The 22,606-nt window shown below is 54.4% G+C and overlaps 2 protein-coding genes across 3 annotated transcripts in view; both read right to left on the reverse strand.

Annotated features, from left to right (window-relative positions):
- The window catches only part of PIGO (phosphatidylinositol glycan anchor biosynthesis class O), a 108,814-nt gene that overhangs the window by 28,470 nt on the left and 57,738 nt on the right, over nt 1–22,606 (reverse strand). The gene's annotated exons all lie outside the window — the stretch shown is intronic.
- ATOSB (atos homolog B) lies at nt 195–22,467 on the reverse strand. Of its 2 annotated transcripts, none has more exons than XM_081929791.1 (10): nt 22,307–22,467; nt 12,319–12,440; nt 10,110–10,346; nt 8,706–9,793; nt 6,339–6,397; nt 5,933–6,041; nt 5,110–5,268; nt 2,831–2,899; nt 2,456–2,652; nt 195–445 (listed from the first exon to the last, which is right to left on the reverse strand). In XM_081929791.1, exons 4-10 carry the CDS (start codon nt 9,696–9,698, stop codon nt 292–294), a joined length of 1,740 nt encoding a protein of 579 aa, XP_081785917.1. In that variant the 5' UTR covers nt 9,699–9,793; nt 10,110–10,346; nt 12,319–12,440; nt 22,307–22,467; the 3' UTR covers nt 195–291. The 2 variants fall into 2 exon arrangements, with proteins under 2 accessions (XP_081785917.1, XP_081785916.1); XM_081929790.1 differs by lacking the exon at nt 22,307–22,467 and adding an exon at nt 16,164–16,333.

Consider the following 22,606-nt stretch of genomic DNA (forward strand, 5'->3'; position numbering starts at 1 on the left):
CTCTCCCCACCCCACCCCTGTTTCAACGCCACCCTGCCCCTCCTTCGGCCAGCCCCTTCCTTCGGTTCCCCCTGCCCCCCACCCCCTGCCAAACCACACAGGGCACCGCAACTAGAGCTTAGAAGCACTGCATTTGAGATCCAGGCTGGGCGCAGGCCTCTCTCTTGAGGCAGACAAAAAAACTATGAGCCCAGTTCATCTTTCGCACTCAGGACCCTTCCTCTTCCTTCTTCATCTGCCAAAGCCCTGTTGGCTCCGGGTGGGGTTCTCCCCACGTCCATCTGTCCTCCCTCAGGCTCGGGGGGAGTAGCAGGGGTTGCGCGGGAGTTCGGTGAAGGACTTCAGTTCGTAGGGGATCCCCGAATCAATCTCAATCGACTTGCGGGAAAAGAGCAGGCGGATGTTGTCGTGCAGGTAAATCTTCCCCGACTTGGAGCTGTGGAACCTGGGAAGCGGAGGAGGCACGGTTCAGAGGTTAGGAACCTGGAACACCATAAGGAGAGCCTGCAGCTGGATCAGGCCAGGGGCCCATCTAGTCCGGCATCACCAGATTCCTCAAGGAGAAATCCGCCTGAGATTTCCAGCAACTGGGATTCAGAAGCACAGCTGCCTCCAGCTGTGGAGGCAGAGCAGAGCCATCCTGGCTTGTAGGCATCCAAAGCCCTCTCCCCTATGAATCTGAGGGGGGGGCAGACTGCTTAGCTTGAGGAACAAAGGCACTATAGCCCAAGTGGGGTAAGACATTGGCAGGGAGCAGAGGAGAGCCTACAGAGCTGATTTAGCAAGATGGCATTCGATCCACTCGAGTGGACCGGCTTTGATGGGGTGGTGGGGGGAGGCGGTCTGCAGGAGAAGGGTCAGATCCAGCACTTAAAGGTGCTTGGGCCCAGCCTGGATGGTGTGCTAAGCTTCGATCTGCTGGGGCAAACCATCTTCTCCTGAAAGGGGAGGCAGAGGAGAGGTCACTTGGCTCCTGCATTAAGTATCCCTACACAAAAGCCACGACAGAATCAGGATCTCCAATGAGGCGACATGTGGGAAGATTCAGGCTAGAAACAAGAAAGAATTTCTTCATGCAGTGCAGAGTTAAACTGCGGAACTCCCTCCCACAGGAAGCAGCGATGGCCACCAACTTGGACAGCCTTAAAAGAGGATTGGAATGGCTACTTTGTCTCGATGGCTGCAGGCAGTGATGCTTCCGAATTCCAGTTTCTGGAATCTCTTGTGCTCAAATCCTGCTTGCCGTTTCCCCATTAGGGCATCTGGTTGGCCACTGTGAGAACAGGAGCCTGGGCTAGAGGAGCCCTGTCACTCTTCTTAAAGTGGCCATACATATGTGAAATACATTTCCTTGTGATCTTTTAAGGAAAATGGGGCACAAAAATGTCACTGCCCAAGACAGCTTTTCCCCTAGAGCAGGAGGGGTCAGCAAACTAAGGCCCGCAGGCTGGATCAGGCCTACCTGGGTGGTAAATCTGGCCCGTGCCCCAAAGCCGGAACCTGCCGTGAAGCTGAGACTCCCAGTGATGGTGACGGGAGGAAGAGGCCAGGCGGCAGCGGCGGCTGTGCCACTCAATCGCCACACCTGATTTACCTTGGCGCAGCGCCGGGACGTCTCTGCCAATTAAACGCCGTGCCTGGTTTACTTCAGCGGCGTTTGGTTGGCAGACATTGGCTCCTCCTGCCTCGCCACCTCTGGAAGTCCCTTCCCTGCCAGCTCCCACCTGCGCCGCCAGGAGATATCGGCAAATAGCCACATCCTGCCCTGCCTCTGGATGCACGGACACTAAGAGCCCTAAAGACGCGCTTACTCGCAAGTAAGCCGCAATCATTTCAAGGCCACTTGTTCAGTGCCTGAAGAACCGCTCAAGCCCACTGAGATGAAATGCACTACGGATTGCGCCCCTGGGAAGGTAAGCGCAGTGGCTGGACCCCCTTGCCACTCCTCCGGCCAGCCACAAGGTCTGAGGGATAGCGGACCGGCCCGTGGCTTAAAAAAATTGCTGTCCCCTGCCCTAGAGACTCCCAGGATCAGGCACCATTTGGCTGCCATGCCTGGGGTGGCCGGGGGGGGGGAGCAAGGAGCAGCCTCCCCACCTCCAAGGCAACTGGGGGAAACAGCCCCATGCAAATATGGAGGTGGCAGCAGCCCCAAATAAAGCCAGAACTTCCAAAACACTCACATTGCATTTGTATTATTTTTTGTGTAGGACTTTCAGAAATCACCTTAAACCTTCCAGTTGGGATTCCTGCACTGCTGGGGGGTGGACTGGATGACCCTCAGGGTCCCTCCCAAAGCTACGCTTCTAAGATTCTATGCTTGGGCCCAGAAGCAAAAGCCCTAAGCGGGTCTCGTGTTTGGGCGTGTAAATAGTCCTGCCAGGACAGGACTAGGGTGGCCCAGGAAGGGCCCAGGGACCCCAGACGGCCAGCCCCACGGCCAGCCCCTCCTCACCTCAGGTGCATCAGGTAGCAGAGGACCCTTCTGGGCCCCTCGCTCTGGGCTGGGCTGGGGCCTTGCTCCACCTCCTCGCCAACGGGAACCAGGAAGATGCGATGGCGCAGGAAGGTGACGTGGTTGGCGGGCATGTCGTGGAAGTCGTAGGTCACCAGGAACATCTTCACCACCGTCTTGTTGGGGTTGAATAAGGTCTGCAAGAGCGGAGGCCGTCACGGAGGCGGGGGAGAGCAGCTGCCCCACGGAGGGGGGCATCGCAAGGGGTCTCTGGGCTCCCCACCCCCAAACCTTAGGCCACCTCCCTGCTCCCCTCTCTCTTTGCATGCACAGCTCAGGAGCCAAGCTGCCCACCTGCCCACCTCTGCAACTCACCACTTGGATGGTGCCCGTTTTGGGGATGCTGTAGCCCTTCTTCCCCAAGGATTCCAAATCAATGACTCCCTGGAGCAGAGAGAGAAGGTTAGGGCCTCAGGGGAGCTCAGAGGATGGTAGGAGGGGCAGGGAAGGGGCACCCAGGTTAGGGAGGTGGAATAACGCTCACTTTGCAGACTGGGAAGCCACAATCCCTGGGAGGGGCGCTGTGGGCAATGGAAAGGGCAGTTCCACTGGGCAGCGGCCAGTGCAGAGCATTTCGTGGCCACTTGGACCACAGCAGAAACGCTGGACCAGCTAAGACCTTTCCATAGATAGACAGATAGATTAAAGATTTCTTAGTTTACAAAAATACGTGTGTTGTCTCTTTATTCAAGTTGTGTTTTCTACAGATGTTTCATTTGTTGCGAGACATTCGTGTTGCATATAGTATTAGGTTAGGAAGAAAAGGAGAGAGGGGAATGGTATTTGGGGTGGGGTCAGGCGGCAATGCTTCTATTCTACTTAGTGTATGTGTGAGGTTTTGTGTCAGCATCACTTGTGTGGGTCTCCTTACTATTCACTTGTGGTGTTTCTTTGGTGATGAGAGAGGTTGTGGGTGGCCAAGGGGGTGGTTGGTTGTCTTTGGTTGGCTGTAGTGAGATTTGTTTTCATGTGTGAGTGGGGTGTGTGTGTGTGTGTGTTTTGGATCAGGTTAGCCAGATTGATTTGAATGCAGTTGGTGGATTTTTGTCGTTGTCTTGTTGGGCTGTGTATGTGATGAAGGGGAGCCATACCGGGGTAAAGGCGTCTTCTTCTGTTTGTCCCCGTGTCAGTTTCAGATTATTGGTTAATTTTTCTAGTAGGGCTGGTTCCCATACTATTTGGTATCATTGGTCCATGCTTACTCCTGACAGGTCTCCCCAGTGGCTGGTTATGGTGTTTCTGGCTGCTGAAAGTAGGTGGGTTATGAGCTCTTTGTGGTGTGAGTGGCCATTATTCTCTTGGATGGTGTTTAGTAGGGCCAATTTTGGGGTTATTTCTAATACTTGCTTGGTTATTTTACATATTTCTCGTATGGCTGTTGTCCAGAATAGTTGGGTATTGGGGCACTCCCACCACATGTGGAGGTATGTGCCTGTGGAGGTGCACCCTCTTCGGCATTTTGGTGAGGATCCTGGCTGTATTAGTGCTAGTTTTCTTGGTGTTAGGTACCACCTGTATGTGATTTTCAGAGTGAGTTCTTTTCTTTTAGCTGAGATGGATTCAAAGGGACGTTTAGACCACATTCTAGTCCCTTGGGTGAGGCTAATCTCATAGCCTGTGTCATCCTCCCACTGTTTTTTGATAGCGTCATGGGGGGGAGGGGCTTGTGGGATTTTGGAGTAGTATTTTGTATATTGTGGATGCCATCCGTTTGCCATGTCCCTTTGTTGTTAAGGAGGAAGTTTTCGAAGGTTGTCAGGGGCCTAGTTGATGCTAATTTTACAACTGGATTCTTTAAGGAGGCATGTAATTGGTGGTGTGTTAGCCCCTAGTTTGTCTTGTACTTCTTATGTCAAAGTGGGTTTGTTATTTTTGTAGAGGTCTGCTATACGGTAGAAGTCTTTGCCTTGCCAGGTTTTTATCTGGAGGTTTTGTGCTGCATGGAGGAATAACAGGTGGTAAGCCAGGGGAATTAGTGGGGAAGGGGTTGGGGACAGTTTGCCTGCTTCTTCCTTCCAGGCTTTAAGCGTGGTCTGTGTGAACCTGTTTAGTGTTGTGGGGAATTTCCTTAGTTTGTTTCGGAGGAATGGATATGCTGTGGTGGGGGTATGTCAGAATATGTCTCTCTCCAGGTGTACCCATTGTTTTGTCTTGTCTTCTAGAATGTATGGGATTTAATACACAATTTATACAGACGATGTTAAAATGATAAGAAATAACAATAATTAATATAAAGAACTTATATGAAGATATAACAAAACAAGGAGGAAAAGTCAATATGTATAAAACCAGAAGAGGAAGTTGAGGGAAGTTGGGGGGGGGATTTTGGGAAATGTGTTTTGTTTTTTTTATTTCGATGATTTGAAATGTTAACATGATAAAAATAAAAAATCTAATAACAATTTAAACAAAAAAATAAATAAATAGAATGTATGGGGTTTCCCAGCCAGGTTCATTCACGACCAACCAGGGGTGGCCAATGCACCCCATTGCCCCCGTGGGTCTGTCCACTGTCCACTGAAGTCAGCCACTGCCGTGCCACTAGCCCCCAAAGTCCCTTCCCAAAGCCCCCTCCCCACCCCCAGGGCGCCTACCAGGAAGGGCGAAGGGGCGCTGTGCTCCGCTATGTCGAAATAGGTGACTTCCACAGGGAGGGTGGCATGCTGCGGGCAGTAGGAGCCGCTGGCCCCAATCTCCGCCGTGAAGCCCTCGATCCGGCCGGCCGGCGGGAAGCGACCCTTCAGGATGGACTCCTGTGCAGGGAGGAAAGAGGGTGGGTGGGCCAGCCAGGGGAAGGGAATGGGCTCCCACCCAACACACAAAGGGGCCTCCCATCTCATCTCCAACCCCCCTTTTATCATGCAATTCAGCCATGCGGGCAAAGGGCTCTTCATCCCTTCCCTCCCCAGTGCAAACAGCAAGAGCAGCTCAGGCACTTGCATCATCATCATCATCATCAAAATGGTACCCCAACCATCTGACTGGATTGCACAGCCGCTCTTGACAGCATCCACACTGGAGGCCAGAAAAGGGTGTCTAGGAGCCCTTTGCCTGGCCATCACAGAGGCCAAAAGGGGCCACGTCATGCTGAAAACTCTTTACACGGGCGGGGGCAGGGGGGCGGACATGTCCTGGATGGCCCTCTGTCCTAGATGCTTCAGTTGAGATTCATGGATTGAAGGGGTTGGACTAGATGACCCTTGGGTCCCTCTGTTTCCATGTCCAGAGTGCCCTTTGCCCAGGACTCAGCTCTCCCAGGGCCACATAAAGGGTGAACATCCCCTGCCCCTCCAGCCCCACCCCCCGGGGCAGACGGAGCCAGTCTCCCCATGGAAGAGGCGCCTCTCTGCCCTCCTCAGTCCCGGGCGCCCGAGAGGAAGCGCTCCCTCGCACCCAGAGCCTCCCAGCTGCCGTTACCTCAAAGTTCCCCAGCAGGGCGCGGCTGGTGGAGGTGGTGGCCCAGGGGGTGGCGCTGGGGGGCCTGCAGCCCGCTGGGCTCCTGGGCAGGCTGCTGCGCAGATGTCTCCTGTTGGGGGCAGAAGGTCGGGGGGGGTCAGTTTGAGCAGAGGCCCCCCACGCCCGGCCCACCCCGGAGACCTGCCAGAGCAAAGCTCCCAGGCAGCATCTCCAGAGAGCCGGGGGGAGAGCAATCCCTCCCTCTGCCAGGGAGACAGCCAAGGGCACAAGGGCAAGGCTGCCAGCCCAGGCACCCAAACAGGGAAGGCCCAAGAGCCCCCCTCCCAGTCCAGCAATTCTGGGCAGCCACCTGGGGGGGGTCACTGACTGTGGGGGGAGCCAAAAGGGAACGCAGGGGGGCACTTACTGTTTGAGGCGCAGCCCAGCCTTCAGCTGGCAGCTGGCAGAACCGCTGGTGGCCGAGCCCTGGGGGGTTGGGGTGGGGGGTGAGGAGACACAAGGGGGAAGCGGGAGGTTAGAGGCTGGACCCCCAAGTGCAACAAAGGAGCCTCACGGTCCGAACTGCAAAGCAACGGCAACTTGGGCACATTTGACTCATGCAATAACAGCTCCGCCTTTGCAGTCCAACAGGTTGGAATTCCACTGGTGAAGCCACAAGAAGGGGAGAGAGCTGGAAGGCTCTTTTTGAGCCAGGAAAACCCTACTGAGCTGGGGGCAGGGGGTGCAACCCTGGCTCCAGAAGGGTAGAGATGCTGACGCTCTGAGGCAACTGGAGGAGACGTGTTTTTGCATCTCCCCAGGAGCCTTGGGACTGAACCACCATGTAAGATGCGGTCGCACCGAACTCTCGAAAAGCAGATCCCACAAAGCGACCGTCATCTGGGCCCCACAAGACCCGCCATGCAGGCAGCCAGCCCAGCAACTGCATGCGCACGCTCATTCCCCCACACGGACAGGCCCCAGAGGTGAGGGGTCTGAGCCACCTGACCCTCTATTCCATATGCCTGCCTGGGACCCCCCCCCGCCTGCCCACCAAGCCCCAAAGGACCCCCATCAGTGGGGTTCCTTTCCCCCCATCCTGCAGCAACAGCTCAGCCTTCCTGCCTGCTCTTCTCTCGGGGGGAGAAGCCCCTGCAGTGACTTCCTGGAAGTGCCCCCCGAGAGGGTCCTCTGGAGCCGGTGTGCCTGGAGGAGGTGGGCATCCGTGGGCGGGAGAGGGGAGCCAAGCCTGGGGGTGGGCAGATGCCAGGGAGAGACCCAGTGGCTGGGCTCTTCCAGAGAGAGGCCGGCGGGTCACATGCTCAGTGACCAGGCAGTGACCTCCGTGGCAGAGAGAGGGGGAAAGGGCAGGGGCCAGCACTCTCCTCCAGGGGCTGAGGCATCACAGGGCATCCCTCGTGCCAAAGGGCTTCACGCCCCATGGCACAACCCTCGGCTCAGAGCTCAGACTTCACATGCTGGAGGCAGATGGAAAACAGGCATCTGCAGACGGCCCTTCCCTCCCTCCGCACATCTGGGTGTGGGGGTCTCCTCTCTTGCAGAGCTTCGCCACCACAGCCCCCCACCCCTGCCCTCCTCGGCACGGGCCCCACAACCACCACAATGGCCTCCCCAACCCCTCGAGCAAGGAAGGAGCCCCCAAGACAGGCTGGCAGGTTAAAGGAAGCCTGTCTTAGTCCAGGCCAGCCTTTCTCCACCTGTAGGTCCCCAGATGTTGTTGAACTACAACTCCCATCACCCCGAGCTAGCAAGGCCAGAGCTCAGGGATGATGGGAGTTGTAGTCCAACTGAAGGAATGGGTTTCCCAAACCCAAAACTGACTGTGCAGGCAGTTTGAAACTGCACCAAAATCCCTATTTTTCCTTAGCTAAAATGCTTTAACTTGAGCTCTTGAGCCAAAACCCAGCTGATCTAGGCTTTTGGGGGTGAAACAGGGTTCTCTCTCCCTTCCCTCTGGCCTCACCTGGGCAGACACTGAATTGACTTGTCCGGCAAGGCCAAACTCACTTTACACCAAAGGCTGCAAATACAAGACGCCTCAGGACCAGCATTCACATTTCTAGGTACCCGCTGACGTCTCCAGTCTTCGCAACTCAGGAATAGCAAGCAAGGGCCAGAGAAAATCCTTTGCAGAGACTGAGAGACAACCAAACGAGGCTCTCCTCCTCACTGGGAGACAAACTATTGTCCGCAACATTTCCTTGGTGACATTTTGTAGGTTTCAATCTTTTTACTCTATTCTATCCTGGATTTAACTTTTTGCATGCTTCAAATCACGGTTGCAAATCTCCCCAGCGATCCTTTCATTGTTCTATCTTTTCCATAAACCACTTTGAAGTTTCTTCCTATGACCGATTGGCGTATAAAATAAATACATTCGTACCTTGGTTCACGAATGCCTTGCGACTCAAACATTTTGGCTCCCAAACGCCACAAACCCAGAAGTGAGTGTTCCGGTTTGCGAATGTTCTTTGGAACCCGAGCATCTGACGTGAATTCCACAGCTTCCAATTGGCTGCAGGAAGGTCCTGCAGCCAATCGGAAGCCGTGCCTTGGTTTTCAAATGTTTTCGGAAGTCGGACGGACTTCTGGAACGGATTCCGTCCAAGAACCAAGGTACGACTGTATATAAAATATATGAAATAAATAATAAACAATACCACAGAAGCTTGGTCCTTTACCAAAATGCTGCAACCTTCCTCCCCGACTCCCACAAAGGGGGGAGCTCACACCTAACCCAGCCCCCCCCCCACAAAGCAAAGCTAAATCTCACCTTGGCCACCGGCAGCAGGTGGTTCCAGAAAGGGGCGCCCTTGGCATCGGTGCTGCGGCAGGAGGCTGGCACGGCGGGGCAAGGTGAGGACCTCTTCTTCTTCTTCCGGGCAGGGGGGCGCCCCTCGTCCTCGGAGCCCCCCGCCTCAGCCGCCCCCTCCGCTGAGGAGGGCAGCAACTTCCGCTTCGCCGGGCAGCAGCCGGCCCCTACGCCAAGGAGCCCGCAGCCGGGGTGTGGAGTCTTTTCGGCAGAGCCCAGCCCGTTGGCATCCAAGCCTCGAGCGGCTGGCGGAGTGCCAGGCTCTAGGTGCCCTCCGGGTGCCCCTAGGGGCACGTCCCCCAGCTGGGGCTGATGTGCAAGGTTGTGCAAGCCAGGGCCCAGGAGGCGGTTGGGGCCAGAGGGCCCCTGGTCCCTGGGGCCCCCGTTCTCCTCCTGCCCCCCGGCGGGGCCAGGGTCCGGCGAGGTGGGGGCGCAGCCTCTCTTCGCCGTGTGCAAAGTGTCGCAAGGGGTGTGCGGGGCCTGTGCTGGGGTGGCCCCTCGTGCCCTGGAGGGGCTGCTCTCGGGGCGGTGCTCCACCACCCGCAGGCCGCTGTGGGAGAAGTGCTGGGCAGCACCCCCCAGGGAGAGCTCGTCCACCAGCAGCCCATCCTCAATGTCGTCGTCCCCCTCCTCCCAGCGGCCCTTCTTGGCATCCCACTCGGCCCCCTCCGGCCCCCGCTGGGGCTCTGGGCAGGGGCGCTTGATGGGCTGCCTCCCGGGGGCCCTCTGTTCCGGAGGTGGGGAGCAGTCGGCTGGTGGGGAGAAGATGGAGACCTGGTAGACCTTCTGGCAGGCGAGCTCCGGGGGGGCGCAGCCCATCAGGACCCCGCGGTGGCGGCGCCAGGGGAGGGGCCCTTCCTCCTCCGCCTCCTCCTCTTCCTCCTGCTCCTCCTCCCGGCTGGTGCCTGCACTGCGCTCCTGGGGGAGGGCCGACTCTGCATTGATGTGCCGCATGGGGTGCGATAGGGCAGGGAAGGGTGCTAAAGTGCCGCGGGGCGTTCGGGAGCCTGGAGAAAGCCCCTGCTATGAAGTGTGCTTCATGGCCGCATCTGGAATGAGAAGAAAAGGTGGGTGAGGGGCAGCGCAAAAATAAAAGGCCCATGAACTCATGCGCAGCCTCAAGAAAGTGGAGAGATGCTGCCAGGATGCCTAGGAAAAGGCAACGTCCGCAGGACAGGTGGTGCTGTCTCCTCCTCCAGCCCTTGCCATACCTGACCAGGTAGAGAAAGCTCTCCAGCTCTCCAGGGCAGGAGCTGTTTGGCGAAGGGGCACGGAAGCAAAGTCCTGAACCCCCCACTGCAGCCCATTAGCCCAAGTGCCCCATGGGGAGGGGGCAAGCCTTCCTCAAAGCAGCCGGGCCCTCACCCCTCTGCAAAGGGTCCCTCGTCCTCCACCTGGGCGCCCTGGGCTCCCCCTCCAGCAGCAGGCGGTGGCTGGCGTAGCCGGCAGGCGAGATCTTCCACCCTGGCACTCCCCAGAAGCGGCGTGGCTGCCTGGGAATGGCTCCCACCATCACGGGCTGCGGCTCGAGTTCTGCCTCCCGGCCTCCTCAAAGTCCTCGCGGGCAAACAGGGCAACTCGGAAGCAGCAGCAGCAGTGGGGCTGCGGAGGAACAAACACAGAATCATCATCATCATCATTAATCATTTCATTTCTATACTGCTTTATATTTTGAAGGGGGGAATCAAAGTGGTTTACAACACATTAAAACATCCAGTAAAACGGAAAAAGAAGGAACTTTTTATCACATGTGGTGGGAATGTAAGAAAGTGAAAAACTTCTGGGAAATGATATATAATGAGATGAAAAAGATGTTGAAATATACCGTATTTTTTGCTCTATAAGACACACTTTTCCCCTCCTAAATATTTTTTTTCTTGTTTTCCTCCTCCAAAAACTAGGTGCGTCTTGTGGTCTGGTGCGTATTATAGACCGAAAAATACGGTGCATTTATTAAAAAACCAGTAGCATTTTTTACTTGGCATTGTAGGAGAGGATATTAATAAGACAGGATAATAAACTGTTTTTATATGCAATAATGGCAGCAAGAGTACTATTGGCACAAAAATGGAAGCAAGAAGAATTGCCAACTAAAGAATAATGGCAAATGAAATTAATGGACTATGCAGAATTAGATAAATTAACAGGAAGGATTCGAAACGTGCGGGATCAGAGATTCTTAGAAGATTGGAGTAAATATTTGAACTATTTGAAAAGCAATTGTAATAAACAGATTACGATAGTAGGACTGCAAGAAGTTCTGTATGGAGGATTATATGAAATATTGCAAGGAAGACTGTGAAGAAATTAAAAGTAATAAAGAAATTAAGAAATGCAGAATAAGTGCTAAAGAACGGAAAATCTTCAGAGGTTGTTGACGGAAGTCTAAAATATTGTATAAGATAAGAAATATTAAATGACTGTTGGAAATGATACGTTGAAAATTAATAAAAATATTTGTGTGGGTGTGGGTGGGTGGGTATATATATATACACACACTACACACACACACACACACACACACACACATACACACACACACACACATAAAACATCCAGTAAAACGATCCAGAAGAAAACAAATTCGCACTTCAAGGAAAATATTTCAGATGCTTCTCTAAGGGACATTTTGCTTCCCCCCTATTTATTTCCCTACTTAATTGACAGAGCTGCCCCACAGCAGAAGGACTCCAGGAAGCCAGAGGGTCAGACTAAGACTACTCCTTCACGAACTTGCAGTCGGTCAAAGCCTCTTCAAACCTTGCAGGGACGTTGTAGAGATTAACTGAGGAGGGGGCGAACCATGGACCCCTTGTAGAAAAAGGTGGGTCATATATGCAACCAATAAGCTCTTTTGCTGACCTGCCTAAGAAAGCTGGAGAGGCCAGCCTGGTGGAGATGTCAGTCACAAGCCTGGCATCCAGAGGTCTCCACACAGTTGCAATTGGACCTGCACCAGATGCGAAACACGCCTGCTGCCTGGGGAATTCTAGCACTGCTTAGGACTGTAAGCTTGTCTCTTCTAGGAGGCCAGGGTGGCTACCCCTGTTGCCCCCCCCCCAGGTGCTGTTGAATGACACCTCCCACCCCCTGCCGCTGGCTGGTTGCTGCGGTGCTTGGAAGGGCCACGGGTCCCCAGTCCCTGCTCAGTGGGAAGCTCAGCAGAGACTCGCCCTGCAAGGCGGCATCGTGCTGCAACCGCAGGCTGTTCTCTCGCTCACTCACCAAACTCTCGCTCACATGGCCCTTCACTGTAAAACATATGATGGTCTCCGCCAACAATTTCTAGACCATCTATGTATTCCAACATGGAAACCAGAGACGGAGGTTATGCGCCTCTTATTACAGGGGAGAGACCAGGAGCTCACCGAGACCGTAGCTAAGTTCCTCTCTTTGGTTTTTTGTCGGATCCTGCCCTTGCTGGAAACCCTCAGAGATGAGGCAGATTGCTCGCCCCTTTGGCCCTTTGATGGGTGCCTGTGCTGTTGGGGTGACGACGAGATCGCATGGGCCTCTCTATTCTGAATGTATTCTTATGTGATGCCAATAAAGGTTACTTGACTTGCTAACTCACCAGTTCCACAGGACCTTTCAAACCAAGAGCAGCAATGGCAGCAGGAGCCTTCTCCCATGGCACTCCGCCAGCGGCAGAGACCCCAGAAGCCCTCGATTCTGGCAGAGCACCTTCTTCAAGACCTGGGAGAAGCACACAGAGGACCAGGTGAGAGATGCACTCGTTGCCACATGGCTCCTCAAAGGGCACAAAAATAATGCTTAATTGTGCAATCATCCAATTCTCTCAAGTACCAAATAATATTTATTAGTTAAGGTGGGAGACACCTGACTTGCCAGTACATTGGTCCCTTGGTTCTCAAACTTAATCCATTCCAGAAGTCTGTTCCAAAACCAAAGCATTCCAAAACCAAGGCACTCTTTCCCATAGAAAGTAATGCAAAATGGATTAATCCATTCCAGAGTTTTAAAAACAACCCCCCAAAACAGCAATTTACCACGAATTTTACTTTCTAACAAGACCACTGGTCCATAAAATGAAAGCAATAAACCATGTACAGTCATACCTCAGGTTACAGATGCTTCAGGTTGCGTTTTTTTCAGGTTACGGATGCTCTGAAACCCGGAAGTACCAGAACGGGTTACTTCTGGGTTTCAGAGGTCGCACATACGCAGGAGCGCTGAACTGCAACTCGCGCATGCACAGACGCGCCGCTGTGGGTTGCGAACGCTGCGGATTGTGAACTTGCATCCCGCACGGATCATGTTCGCAACCTGAGCGTCCACTGTGCTGCAGTCACACAATCAATCAGTAGCCAAACTGGGTTCCACACTGTCACAAAAACAGTGTGAAAAAGAGTCACAAAAATGTAAAATATTAAAAACAGACAGACCTCAGTGTAACACTCAAAACGGAAGTGTGGAACTCAAATTGGAAGCGTAACATTCAAAACTGAGCATGTTCAGCTTCTGAAAAAAGTTTGCAAACTCACTTCCAGGTGTTTGGTTTCCAAGTTGTTTGAGTACCAAGGTGTTTGAGAACCAAGGTACCGCTGTAGTACATGTGAGAAGGATCTTGGGGTCTTAGTGAAATGTGAGTCCACAGTGTGATGCAGCAGCAAAAAGAGCTAATACTATTCTAGGCTGCATCAACAGACGTCTAGTGTCCTGACCAAGGGAAGCTATAGGGCCGTTCTATTCTGCCTTGGTCAGACCACACCTGGAATACTGTGTTCGGTTCTGGGCACCACAATTTAGGAAGGATATTGAGAAGCTGGGAGGTGTGCAGGGGAGAGGGGGCAACCAAGATGATCAAGGGGTCTAGAAGCCAAGCCTGATGAGGAACAGTTGAAAGAGCCGGGTATGTTTATCCTGGAAAAGAGGAGACTGAGAGGAGCCAGCGAACAGGCCCAGGTGCATCCCACAAGCCGGGCCACTGGGTGAGCCAAACCTGCTCTCGCCGCAAGCAGGAGCCAAGCAGGAGATAGAGGGAGAAAGAGGGGGCAGGGGCGTGGGAGCCATGAGCCCCACCACAGACCGCAGAGGGAAAGCAGGAGGCCCAGCGCCCCAAGGAGGAGCGAGTGGGAAAAGAATCTGTGCAATCCCAGGGGCTTGTGCAACACTTGGCAATAAGAGGGGGAGAGATGCTACTGAGGCCACTTTCCCGGGCTCTGCTTCCCTTGCACGGCAGGTTTAGGTGCTGCCCTGTTCCTCCTGTGGCATCTGTCCTCCCAGCAGCCCTTTCTCTACCCTCAGCCTGGACACAGAGGTCCTCCTCCGAGGGCCTTCTGGTGGTGCCCTCCCTGCGAGAAGTGAGGTTGCCGGGAACCAGATAGAGGGCCTTCTCGGTGGTGGCACCCGCCCTGTGGAACTCCCTCCCACCAGATGTCAAGGCAATAAACAACTATTTTACTGTTAAAAGACACCTGAAGGTGGCCCTGTTTAGGGAAGTTTTTAATGTCTGACGCTGCATTGTTTTTAATATTCAGTTGGAAGCTGCCCAGAGTGGCTGGGGAAACCCAGCCAGATGGGCAGGGTATAAATAATAAACTATTATTATTATTATTCTGAGCAAAATGAAGCAGCAGGCTGGGGCAGCATCCCTTGAAGTATCTGAACTGGAAGAGCCGTGCCAGCCTCATGAGAGAAAGTAAGGAGGAACTGGTGGGACTCCTCGCCTCAAGATGAAGCAGGCAGACCTGAAGAGGAGAGAACTGGAGAACCAGGACTACAGACGCCCCCAGGTTCCTCTGGCTGAGCAGGGATGGGTCAAAGTCCCGTGGGCAAGAGGCAGTGATGGGGCCCTGCCACCCACAATTCCCATTCCCCCCCACTGCATTTGGCATGGGGGGAGAGGGGGCAGAGGAGGCACGGGGGGCCTGGGCTTGGCAGACCTCTCCTGGAGCCTCCTGCAAGCTCCAAATAGGGGCAGTGAGGCAGGAGAGAGGCTGTTGCTGCCGGCTCAGCGAGAACTGAATCCTTTCACAGGAGCCGAGGAGGATGCTGGAATCCCAAGGAAGAATGCAAGGCAGGGAGCAGAAAGAAGCCCAGGGCCCCAAACCAAGCAAGGGGACAGCGCTTTGGTTTCCGAATGTTTTGGAAGTCGATGTGGTGGGAATGTAAAAAAATGAAAGGTTTCTGGGAAATGATTTATAATGAATTGAAAAAAATGTTGAAATATACCTTTGTTAAAAAACCAGAAACTTTTCTGTTAGGAATACTAGGAGATGACATAAAAAAGAAGGATGAGAAGTTGTTTTTATATGCAGTAACAGCGGCAAGAATTTTGGTGGCACAAAAATGGAAAGAGGAAGAAATCCCAACGAAAGAAGAATGGAGAATGAAGTTGATGGAATACGCAGAATTAGACAAGCTAACGGGGAGAATTCGGAACCGCCGAGACCAGAGATTTACCGAGGACTGGGGTAAATTTACAGAGCATATTAAGAATGTATGTGAAGGTCAATTAACATTTGTAGGTTTTCAAAAAGCTCTGTGACAATAATGGAAAGAAATATTGTTTTATAATAATTGTTAAGATTAATTTGGTTAAAAAAACAAAACAATATAGATGTAAGAAATGTGAATAATTGTGAAAACATGAAAATTTCCAGATAGACTGAAGGAAGTCTGAAAGTGGAAAGATTAGATTTGGATGTATAATTCAAGTGGAATGTTTCTTTTTTATTTATTTATTGTTAAATTTGAAAAATTTATAAATAATTTTTTTTTTTTTTTTTAAAAAAGGAAGTCGAACGGACTTCCAGTACGGATTCTGTTCAATTTCCAAGGTACGACTGTATTTAAGGGGGGGTTGGAATTAGAAGCACGAAACCAGAGACAGGGAGGAAGCAGGTGCAAGACAAGAAATGGCCCCCAAGGCCAGCGCTGGAGCCACACGGGGCCAAATTGAAGCACAAGTGCAGAGCCCAGGAGGGTGGTCCAGAAGTGCCCCCCCTTCCTCACGCCTCTCTGGGCTGGATGCCCCCAGGCAGAATCCAGGAGACCCCAGCCCTGCTCCCCTCCGTGGGGGAGAGGCCAGGCCATTCATCTCAAGGGACCGCAGGCCAGGCAGTCCAATTCAACCTTTGCCAATCAATACTCGCGAGACGGGTTGGACTAGATGATCCTCAGGGTCCCTTCCAACTCTAGAAAAATCTATGATTCTATGTTTTGGATCATGGGAGTGGTAGTCCAGACCTTCGGCAGGGCGCCAAGTTGGCAAAGGCTGAATCTGGCAGGTCCCTGCCTCCAAAGTGGGGCTGCCCCCCATCCTGATCGTCCCCCATCTCCTCCCACAGATCCCACCCGCACATCTAGTCAGTGCTAGAGGGCTCGAGCGAGCGAGCCAAGCCGCATCCCGAGGGGAAGGCAGCCCTCAGCCACTTTTAGGCAGGAAGTCTTTACCTTTCTCTTCCTGCAGAGGCACCCAGAGACCCCCCAAGAGCCGGAGAGGGAGGCCTCTGCCCACGTTGGCACAAGTGCCAGGCGGGTAAAGACCCAAAGTTGTGGGTTATGCAAAGGGAGTTCCCAGGGTCCTGGGTCTGGCTCTGCTTGCTGCCCCCCTCCCAAATCACCTCCCCTGGACAGACACCCCCTCCCCATTCAGTCAGCTGTCACCATGGTGGTGGCTGAGCCAGCCAATGGGAGCACAGTATGTAAATCAGCCAAGAAAGCCAAACAACAAAAGGGGGGCAGGGGGCATTGGAGGGGGCAGGGAGGGTCTCCTGCCAGTGCCTTCCTCCAGCCCTGCTGCCCCTGGAAACGCCACCGGGACAAGCCCAAATAGCCAATGCCAGGGTGCCAACAGGGAACAACTGATCGCTCTACCCCACCTTCCTCTCTGAGGAGCTCAAGCTGGCATTCCTGGTCGTCATTTAATCCCCACAGCAACCCTGTGAGGGACGCCAGGCTGAGAGGCAGAGCGACTGGCGCCCAGGCTCACCCAGGGAGCTACAGGGCCGAGTGGGGATTTGAGCCCTGGACTCCGCGGCCAACGCTCTAACCACTATACCGCAGGGCCTCTCAAGCAGTCTCTTCAAGCAGCCAGGGGGACTCACAGCCAGGCCTGGAATCCCTCTCCCCTCCCCTCTCCAACAAGACAGGTCTTTCCCCTTCCCCACTATGGCTGGGGGGAATACAGAATGGCAGAGCTGGAAGGGACCCCTAAGGGTCATCCAGTCCAACCCCCCGAAAAGCAGGAGCCACAGCTAAAGTGTCTCTGGCTGATACCGTTACGTTCCCTCGAGCTGCAGCACCCATTTCAGTCACACTTAAGCAAAGCTTATTCTCTGCCCCTTTCTCTCTCTGTCACACACAGAGCAGAGACACAGTTCCCCTGGCTGCTTCTGACAGATAAGCCCCAGGAACAGCTGTGGGTCGCTTCTCCGCCCCACAGCCATGCCCTTCTCTGCCACCCATGTTGGCACACAGAGAGGTGCCCATACAGCCTCCCTCCGCTGCCCAGTCTCCTATAATATGGAAGGTGTCTTATAACTTGCCAGTCGATGCTGCATTATACGGGCAAAGGGCTTGACAGACTTAGCCCTGTGAGCTTTGCACAACTGCCCTGCAAGGTAGGCTGCTGCTGCTATTCCCACGTTGCAGATGAGGAAGAGAAATGGAGAGAGTAGAATCTGAACTCGCTCCAAGCCCATCCCTCCAGCCCTTGATCCAGGACACCCACACACCCGGGCGAGCTCCAGGAAAGGACAGCGCCAGGCTAAGAACCGGCTGGTGTCAAGCCTGGGCAAACTTACCCCAGGAAATGGAAGCGAGGGAGTTGGCGAGGGGGCAGGGAGGGGCCCAGGATGGCTTTGCAAGGCCTGGAGGAGCCTCACTGACACAGGGAAGCCAGAGTTTCCCTAACAGCCCGAACAACATGAAATGTGTAATGCACAACTCAGTTTGCAATTGTCATGCAAAGAAAGAGCGCTGCACTGCTTAGGGCGTTTCTACAAAGTGAAAGGAAGGTTGTGGACATTTTTCTTGGCTTTTACTCAATCTATACTGACAAAGGACCAGCCAGGGTGAGAGGCGAAGGCAGCCACAGGCCCCAATCCACAGGACACTCTGCATTTTCATTTTCATCCTTTGGCAGCTGCCAAATTTTGGTGGGGGACCACAAACACCCAAGAATAAAATTTTGGCAAACAAAGAATCAGTTTATATTATTTTAAATTCCCACTCAGCCGCAAAACTTGCTTGGCGGCTACTGTATTGTCTCTCGGATGGATTTACTTCACAGTAAATTTACTTCTGCTGCAAAGATAGGATGGGTGGGGACAATATAGATCACCCTGGAATTGATTTTAAAAATAACAGAGCATTTTGCCTGGGCTTAGGAAGTTTGGCGTTCTCAACCTTATCATGCAGAAGCAGACAAAACATGTTTGTAGAACGAGGGGGGGGGAGCCTCTGGAAGGAGCAGCCTCTGGAGTGACTCCATTACACAGCAATTAACCATTTCACTGGTGATTATTCCGCTGAAAGGGCAAATCTGTTCCAGAGTTTTATTTTTTGCCCACTCCCAATCTTTGCATATTGGGCATAAGGACATAAGAGGCTTCTGGATGAGGCCCATCTAGCCCAGCATCCTGTTCTCACGGATGAGGCCAAGAAAACACCTCTTCTGGGATGTGAAGATGCTGTCAGCATCTCCTGCTCAGGATTCTCAGCAACTTGACTTGAGAGCCCAAAGGCAGGAAGGGAGCAGAGGCTCTTGGGTACAAGAGAGCCCCCCTTGCTTCATCCTGGGCCAGACTGAGAGGGGAAGGTGGCCAGGCCATCAGCCGCAGAAGGCACACTGCACCCAAATCTGCAAGCTGCTTCCCAACACACGAGGGGAGCAGCCAAGAAGAAACTTCTCAAAGCAGCCATAACCCATAACTGCATGTTGCAAACTGCTTCGATTTTTTTAAAAATGAAAAAGCGGCATATAAATATTTTTATAAATACAATAAATATATCAACTGAGCAAAGGGGAGGAGCTTGAGCACCCCGGATTCAGAGAGGAACTCTGGGCTCCAGAACAAAATCCAGAAAAGCATAGCGGCTGCAGAAACCTTTGGACCCCATTGACACGCTGCGCTGATCGCTGAGAGGGCAGCTGTCCCTACGAAGCAGCCGAGGCCTTTCCTGGGAAAGGGGACAGGGAAAAGCCTCTCCCCCTAGGGAGCTCATGGGCAGCCTTGGAAGATGCAGGACAGAGAACAGAGAGTTCTTTGCATAGCTAAGCTGTGGAACTCAGTGCAGAGTTAAAGTGTGGCCTTTGAAAAGGACCAGACAAAGGCATGGAGATGAGGGCTATTGGAAGACGATTTGCTCTGCTCTGCCTTCATGCCTCTGAATCCCCGTTTCTGGAAAACACAGAAAACACAGCAGCAGCAGAGAGTTGCTGTTGCAACAGGGGCTTCCCATGGGGGCACCTGGCTGGTCATTGTGGGAGCAGGAGGCTGGACGAGGTGAGCCCCCTTGGCCTGGTCCAGGGCGGGGCCTGACTGACTCCAGCTGCAGGAGCTGAGGCTGCAGAAGAGGCCAGAGACCGGCAACACCTGCTCCCTAGCCTGGAAGCAACTTTCAAAGTGTGCCAGGCGCCACGTGCATTTGGCATCTGGCTATCGGCCACTTGTGGTGAAAATGCCCAGGGGCCAGGATGGCACCTGACGTCTCCCCCATCTGGAGGTGCATCCCTGGGGATCCTTGAATCGTGACTGTTCTCACCCACTAGCAACACACCCTGTGCAATTCCATCTGCTATATTTTATCTGCAGAATCAGAATGAATGTCAGGAACCCAAAAGCCACATTGAAAAACACAACTTTCGAGCCGTCTGTCCCCAAAATAGAAAACTCGGCATTCCGTTTTGGTGACTGTAACCCTGGTTTAAGAAGTCATTTGGCGCCTGGCTTATAGATCCGAGCTTCTAACGCTGCCTGGAAGCGCAGGGCCTGGACTGACTCCAACTACAAAAGCTGCTGAGCAGACTCTTAGGCTGGGGAGTTATTTGGGGTTAGTTGTTGGGGGCGGGCTGTTGCTGCTGTTGCTGGGTGGTGTGTTGTTGTTTTTTCGTATATTTATTTTAGTTCTTCTTGTGATTTATGTGGAAACTGCTCACTCTGGTTATGCATTTTTAAAAAGGTTTTTTCATTGCTCATGACTACTTTAGCAGTTCTGCATTTTTCTCATGCTGGAAGCCGCCTTGAACATGGCTTGAAATGTGGAAAGGCGGCGTGCAAATAAAATTACGCCTGTTTGTAGTACACACACATCCTGCGCATGATCACTGCCAGAGGGGAGTGCGGTCATGAGATCCCACCGCCTGCAGGCCGAGGGAGAAGCCGGGGCGAGGGGAACCACGGCGGTGAAGCAGCTTCCTGTCTCCACTTCTCAGCTGGGCCTCCTTGCTGACTCAAGAGCTGCCCGCGTCAGCCCCAGAGGACGCCTCTCTCCCGGCTGACTCACCTACTGCTGGGCTGCCACCAGAAATGCCACAGCTTCTTTGTGGCATCCAGCCAGCAAGGGCCCTGCCACAGCTTCCAGAACCAGCTCCAGGGGTGGAAGGGAGGCTGGCGCTGCTGAAGCAGCTGGCCCCGAGGCCTGGAGCCCCGCCAGACGCGAGGGCAAGGCTGGGCGATAAGGACACCTTCCAGCTGGCACAAAGGAAGTCTGCCTGCTTGCCCTACCAGCTCAGCTGCTTCAGATGCCCCCTGGCAGCCTCACCTGCCACGCAGGCCCCACGCCCTCCTCTGGGCAGCCCAGCTGGGGAGCAGGGAGGAGGGGGAGGAGGAGGGCAACAAGGTCCCTGCGAGCTGAGCCTGGGGGTTGAAAGGGGGCAAGAGGAGAGGCAGTGCCAGGCAAGCCAGAGGCATTCCCAGCTGAGAGCTCCGGCCCAGACCTTTGCCAGGGTTGCACGGAGGCCCAAGAGGCCAGGAAGCCACTCTAGGGCTTGGCAGAGGAAAGAATTTCCCTGCCCCTGTCTGGCCACAATGCTGCCCACCACAAGCTTCCTTAACAAACACCCACCTCGCTGCATCCTAAATTTATGCTGCTGTCACAGAATGCTAAACATCCAAGAGCCTGGTTATAGAGAAGCGTTTTTTGCCTGGCTCCTAAAAATATGTAACGAAGGTGCCAGGCAAGGCTCTCGGGGAAGACCATTGCACAAAGGGGGGGCCACCACAGAAAAGAGCCCTCCTTGTGTCCCTGCCCTCTGGACTTCTTGCAGCACAGCACTATAGAAAAACAACACGGAAAAGGCCTCAGCCCCAGAGAGCCTGCAAAATGAGATCAAAAAGGGGAGGGGAAAGAAAAGGAAGGAAGCAGCTCAGCTAACACAGGATGACGCTGAGCAATCCTCAAAACCCAGAAAGCCTATGGCTTCCTGAATTGGGTCCCTTGATTCTATGACCCTCACAATCCCCTCTGAAGCCCCCCCCCCTTGCTCCCATTCAGCTTTCCCCATTTCCTGATATTTCAAAATGTAAGTTCTTTGGGGGCAGAGACCTTCCTGCTTCGGCCACTGGGTAAAGGCCCCGCACCAACATATGCTGCCACTGCCAGCCCAGACAGACCCTGGGACCAAAAAACCCAACAGCTGCCCCCCAGCCCCGCCCACCCTGGCAACAAAGGGGGCTGAGGCAGCTCAGGAACCTGGAGCAATGAGTCACATCTGGGTGGCTGCTTTTGGGTAGGTGGCGCTGGCACCTGGCTTGGGAGCAAACACTTGTCTCATCCCATCCAGGAGGGAACGGGCAGGGCTGGGTCACACCTGGGCAGAGGCTGTGCCAACCCGAAACCTGCGCAGGATCCGAGCAGCAGAGCCGCCCCCTGCCAGACCCGGTTCTGCAACCTTGGCAGGCAGGAGGGGGGGCAGAGAGCAGGAGATTGGAGACAAAAGGGGTGCCTGCCCCCCCAATCAGGACTCTCAATGGGGTAGCCACAGGAAGGGGGGAGCACTGCTCTGAGATCTACGGGTATAGGGCAGTATACAAATTTAACAAACAATTATTAATAATAATAACCCAGCTTGAGTGGCTAAAAGCACCCACAGCTGCGGCACAGCCTCCTTCCAGAGCCCCCACTGCACCAACCCTTATGGGGGGGTTGTCCCTTTACAACCCCCTCAACCTTCCCCCTAAAACGACCGAGGCGCGCTTGCAGCCCTTCCCATGGGTGGCGGTGGAGAAGCAACAGTCTGCAAGTCCAGCTCAAAGCCCCCGATCTCGCGTGCGCCCCCTCCCCAAAAACCCTGCCAGATCTGTGGCAGCCCGGGGGCCTTTTTCCCCATCTAGGGAGGCGGCTCCGGTAGCCCCCCCCCCGACACAGAGCCATGCAAGGGGGGGGGATGCAGTGACACGGAACCATACAAAAGACAGCGCCCCCCCCATGCCATGTCGAGGCTCGTCGGGGGAGCCCCCCCCCGAAGGCAGCCCTGGGAAGCCCCCTCCCCGCCCGCCCTCCGCGGATACAAAGGCTGCGTCCCTGCTGGGGGGCGTCTTCCCAGGATCCCCCTTTGGGGGGCTGGGACGGGGCGGGCGGCCCGCGCTCACCTGGCAGCCCCCTCCGGGCGAGCCTGCTCCTGGTCCCGGCCCGGGGCAGCGGCAGCAGCAGCAGCCCCCCTGCAAGGGGCGACGAGGACCCGGGACCCCCCGGCCGCCGGCCTCCCGCCTGACTCACCGCCGGGCTCCATTTCCTACCAGCTGCTCCGCCGCGCCCCGCCCCCGGCGCCCCATTGGACGGCCCGCCTGCCTCTCAGCCCCGGCCCCGCCCCCGGGACCAAAGCCCCGCCCCCTCTGCCCCCCCCACCCCAATCGCCCCCCCCCCTCCAGTCCGCGCAGCCCCGACGCGCG

The sequence above is a fragment of the Podarcis melisellensis genome, assembly GCF_964234715.1.
Source record: "Podarcis melisellensis genome assembly, chromosome: 11".
Classification (NCBI taxonomy): Eukaryota; Metazoa; Chordata; class Lepidosauria; order Squamata; family Lacertidae; genus Podarcis; species Podarcis melisellensis.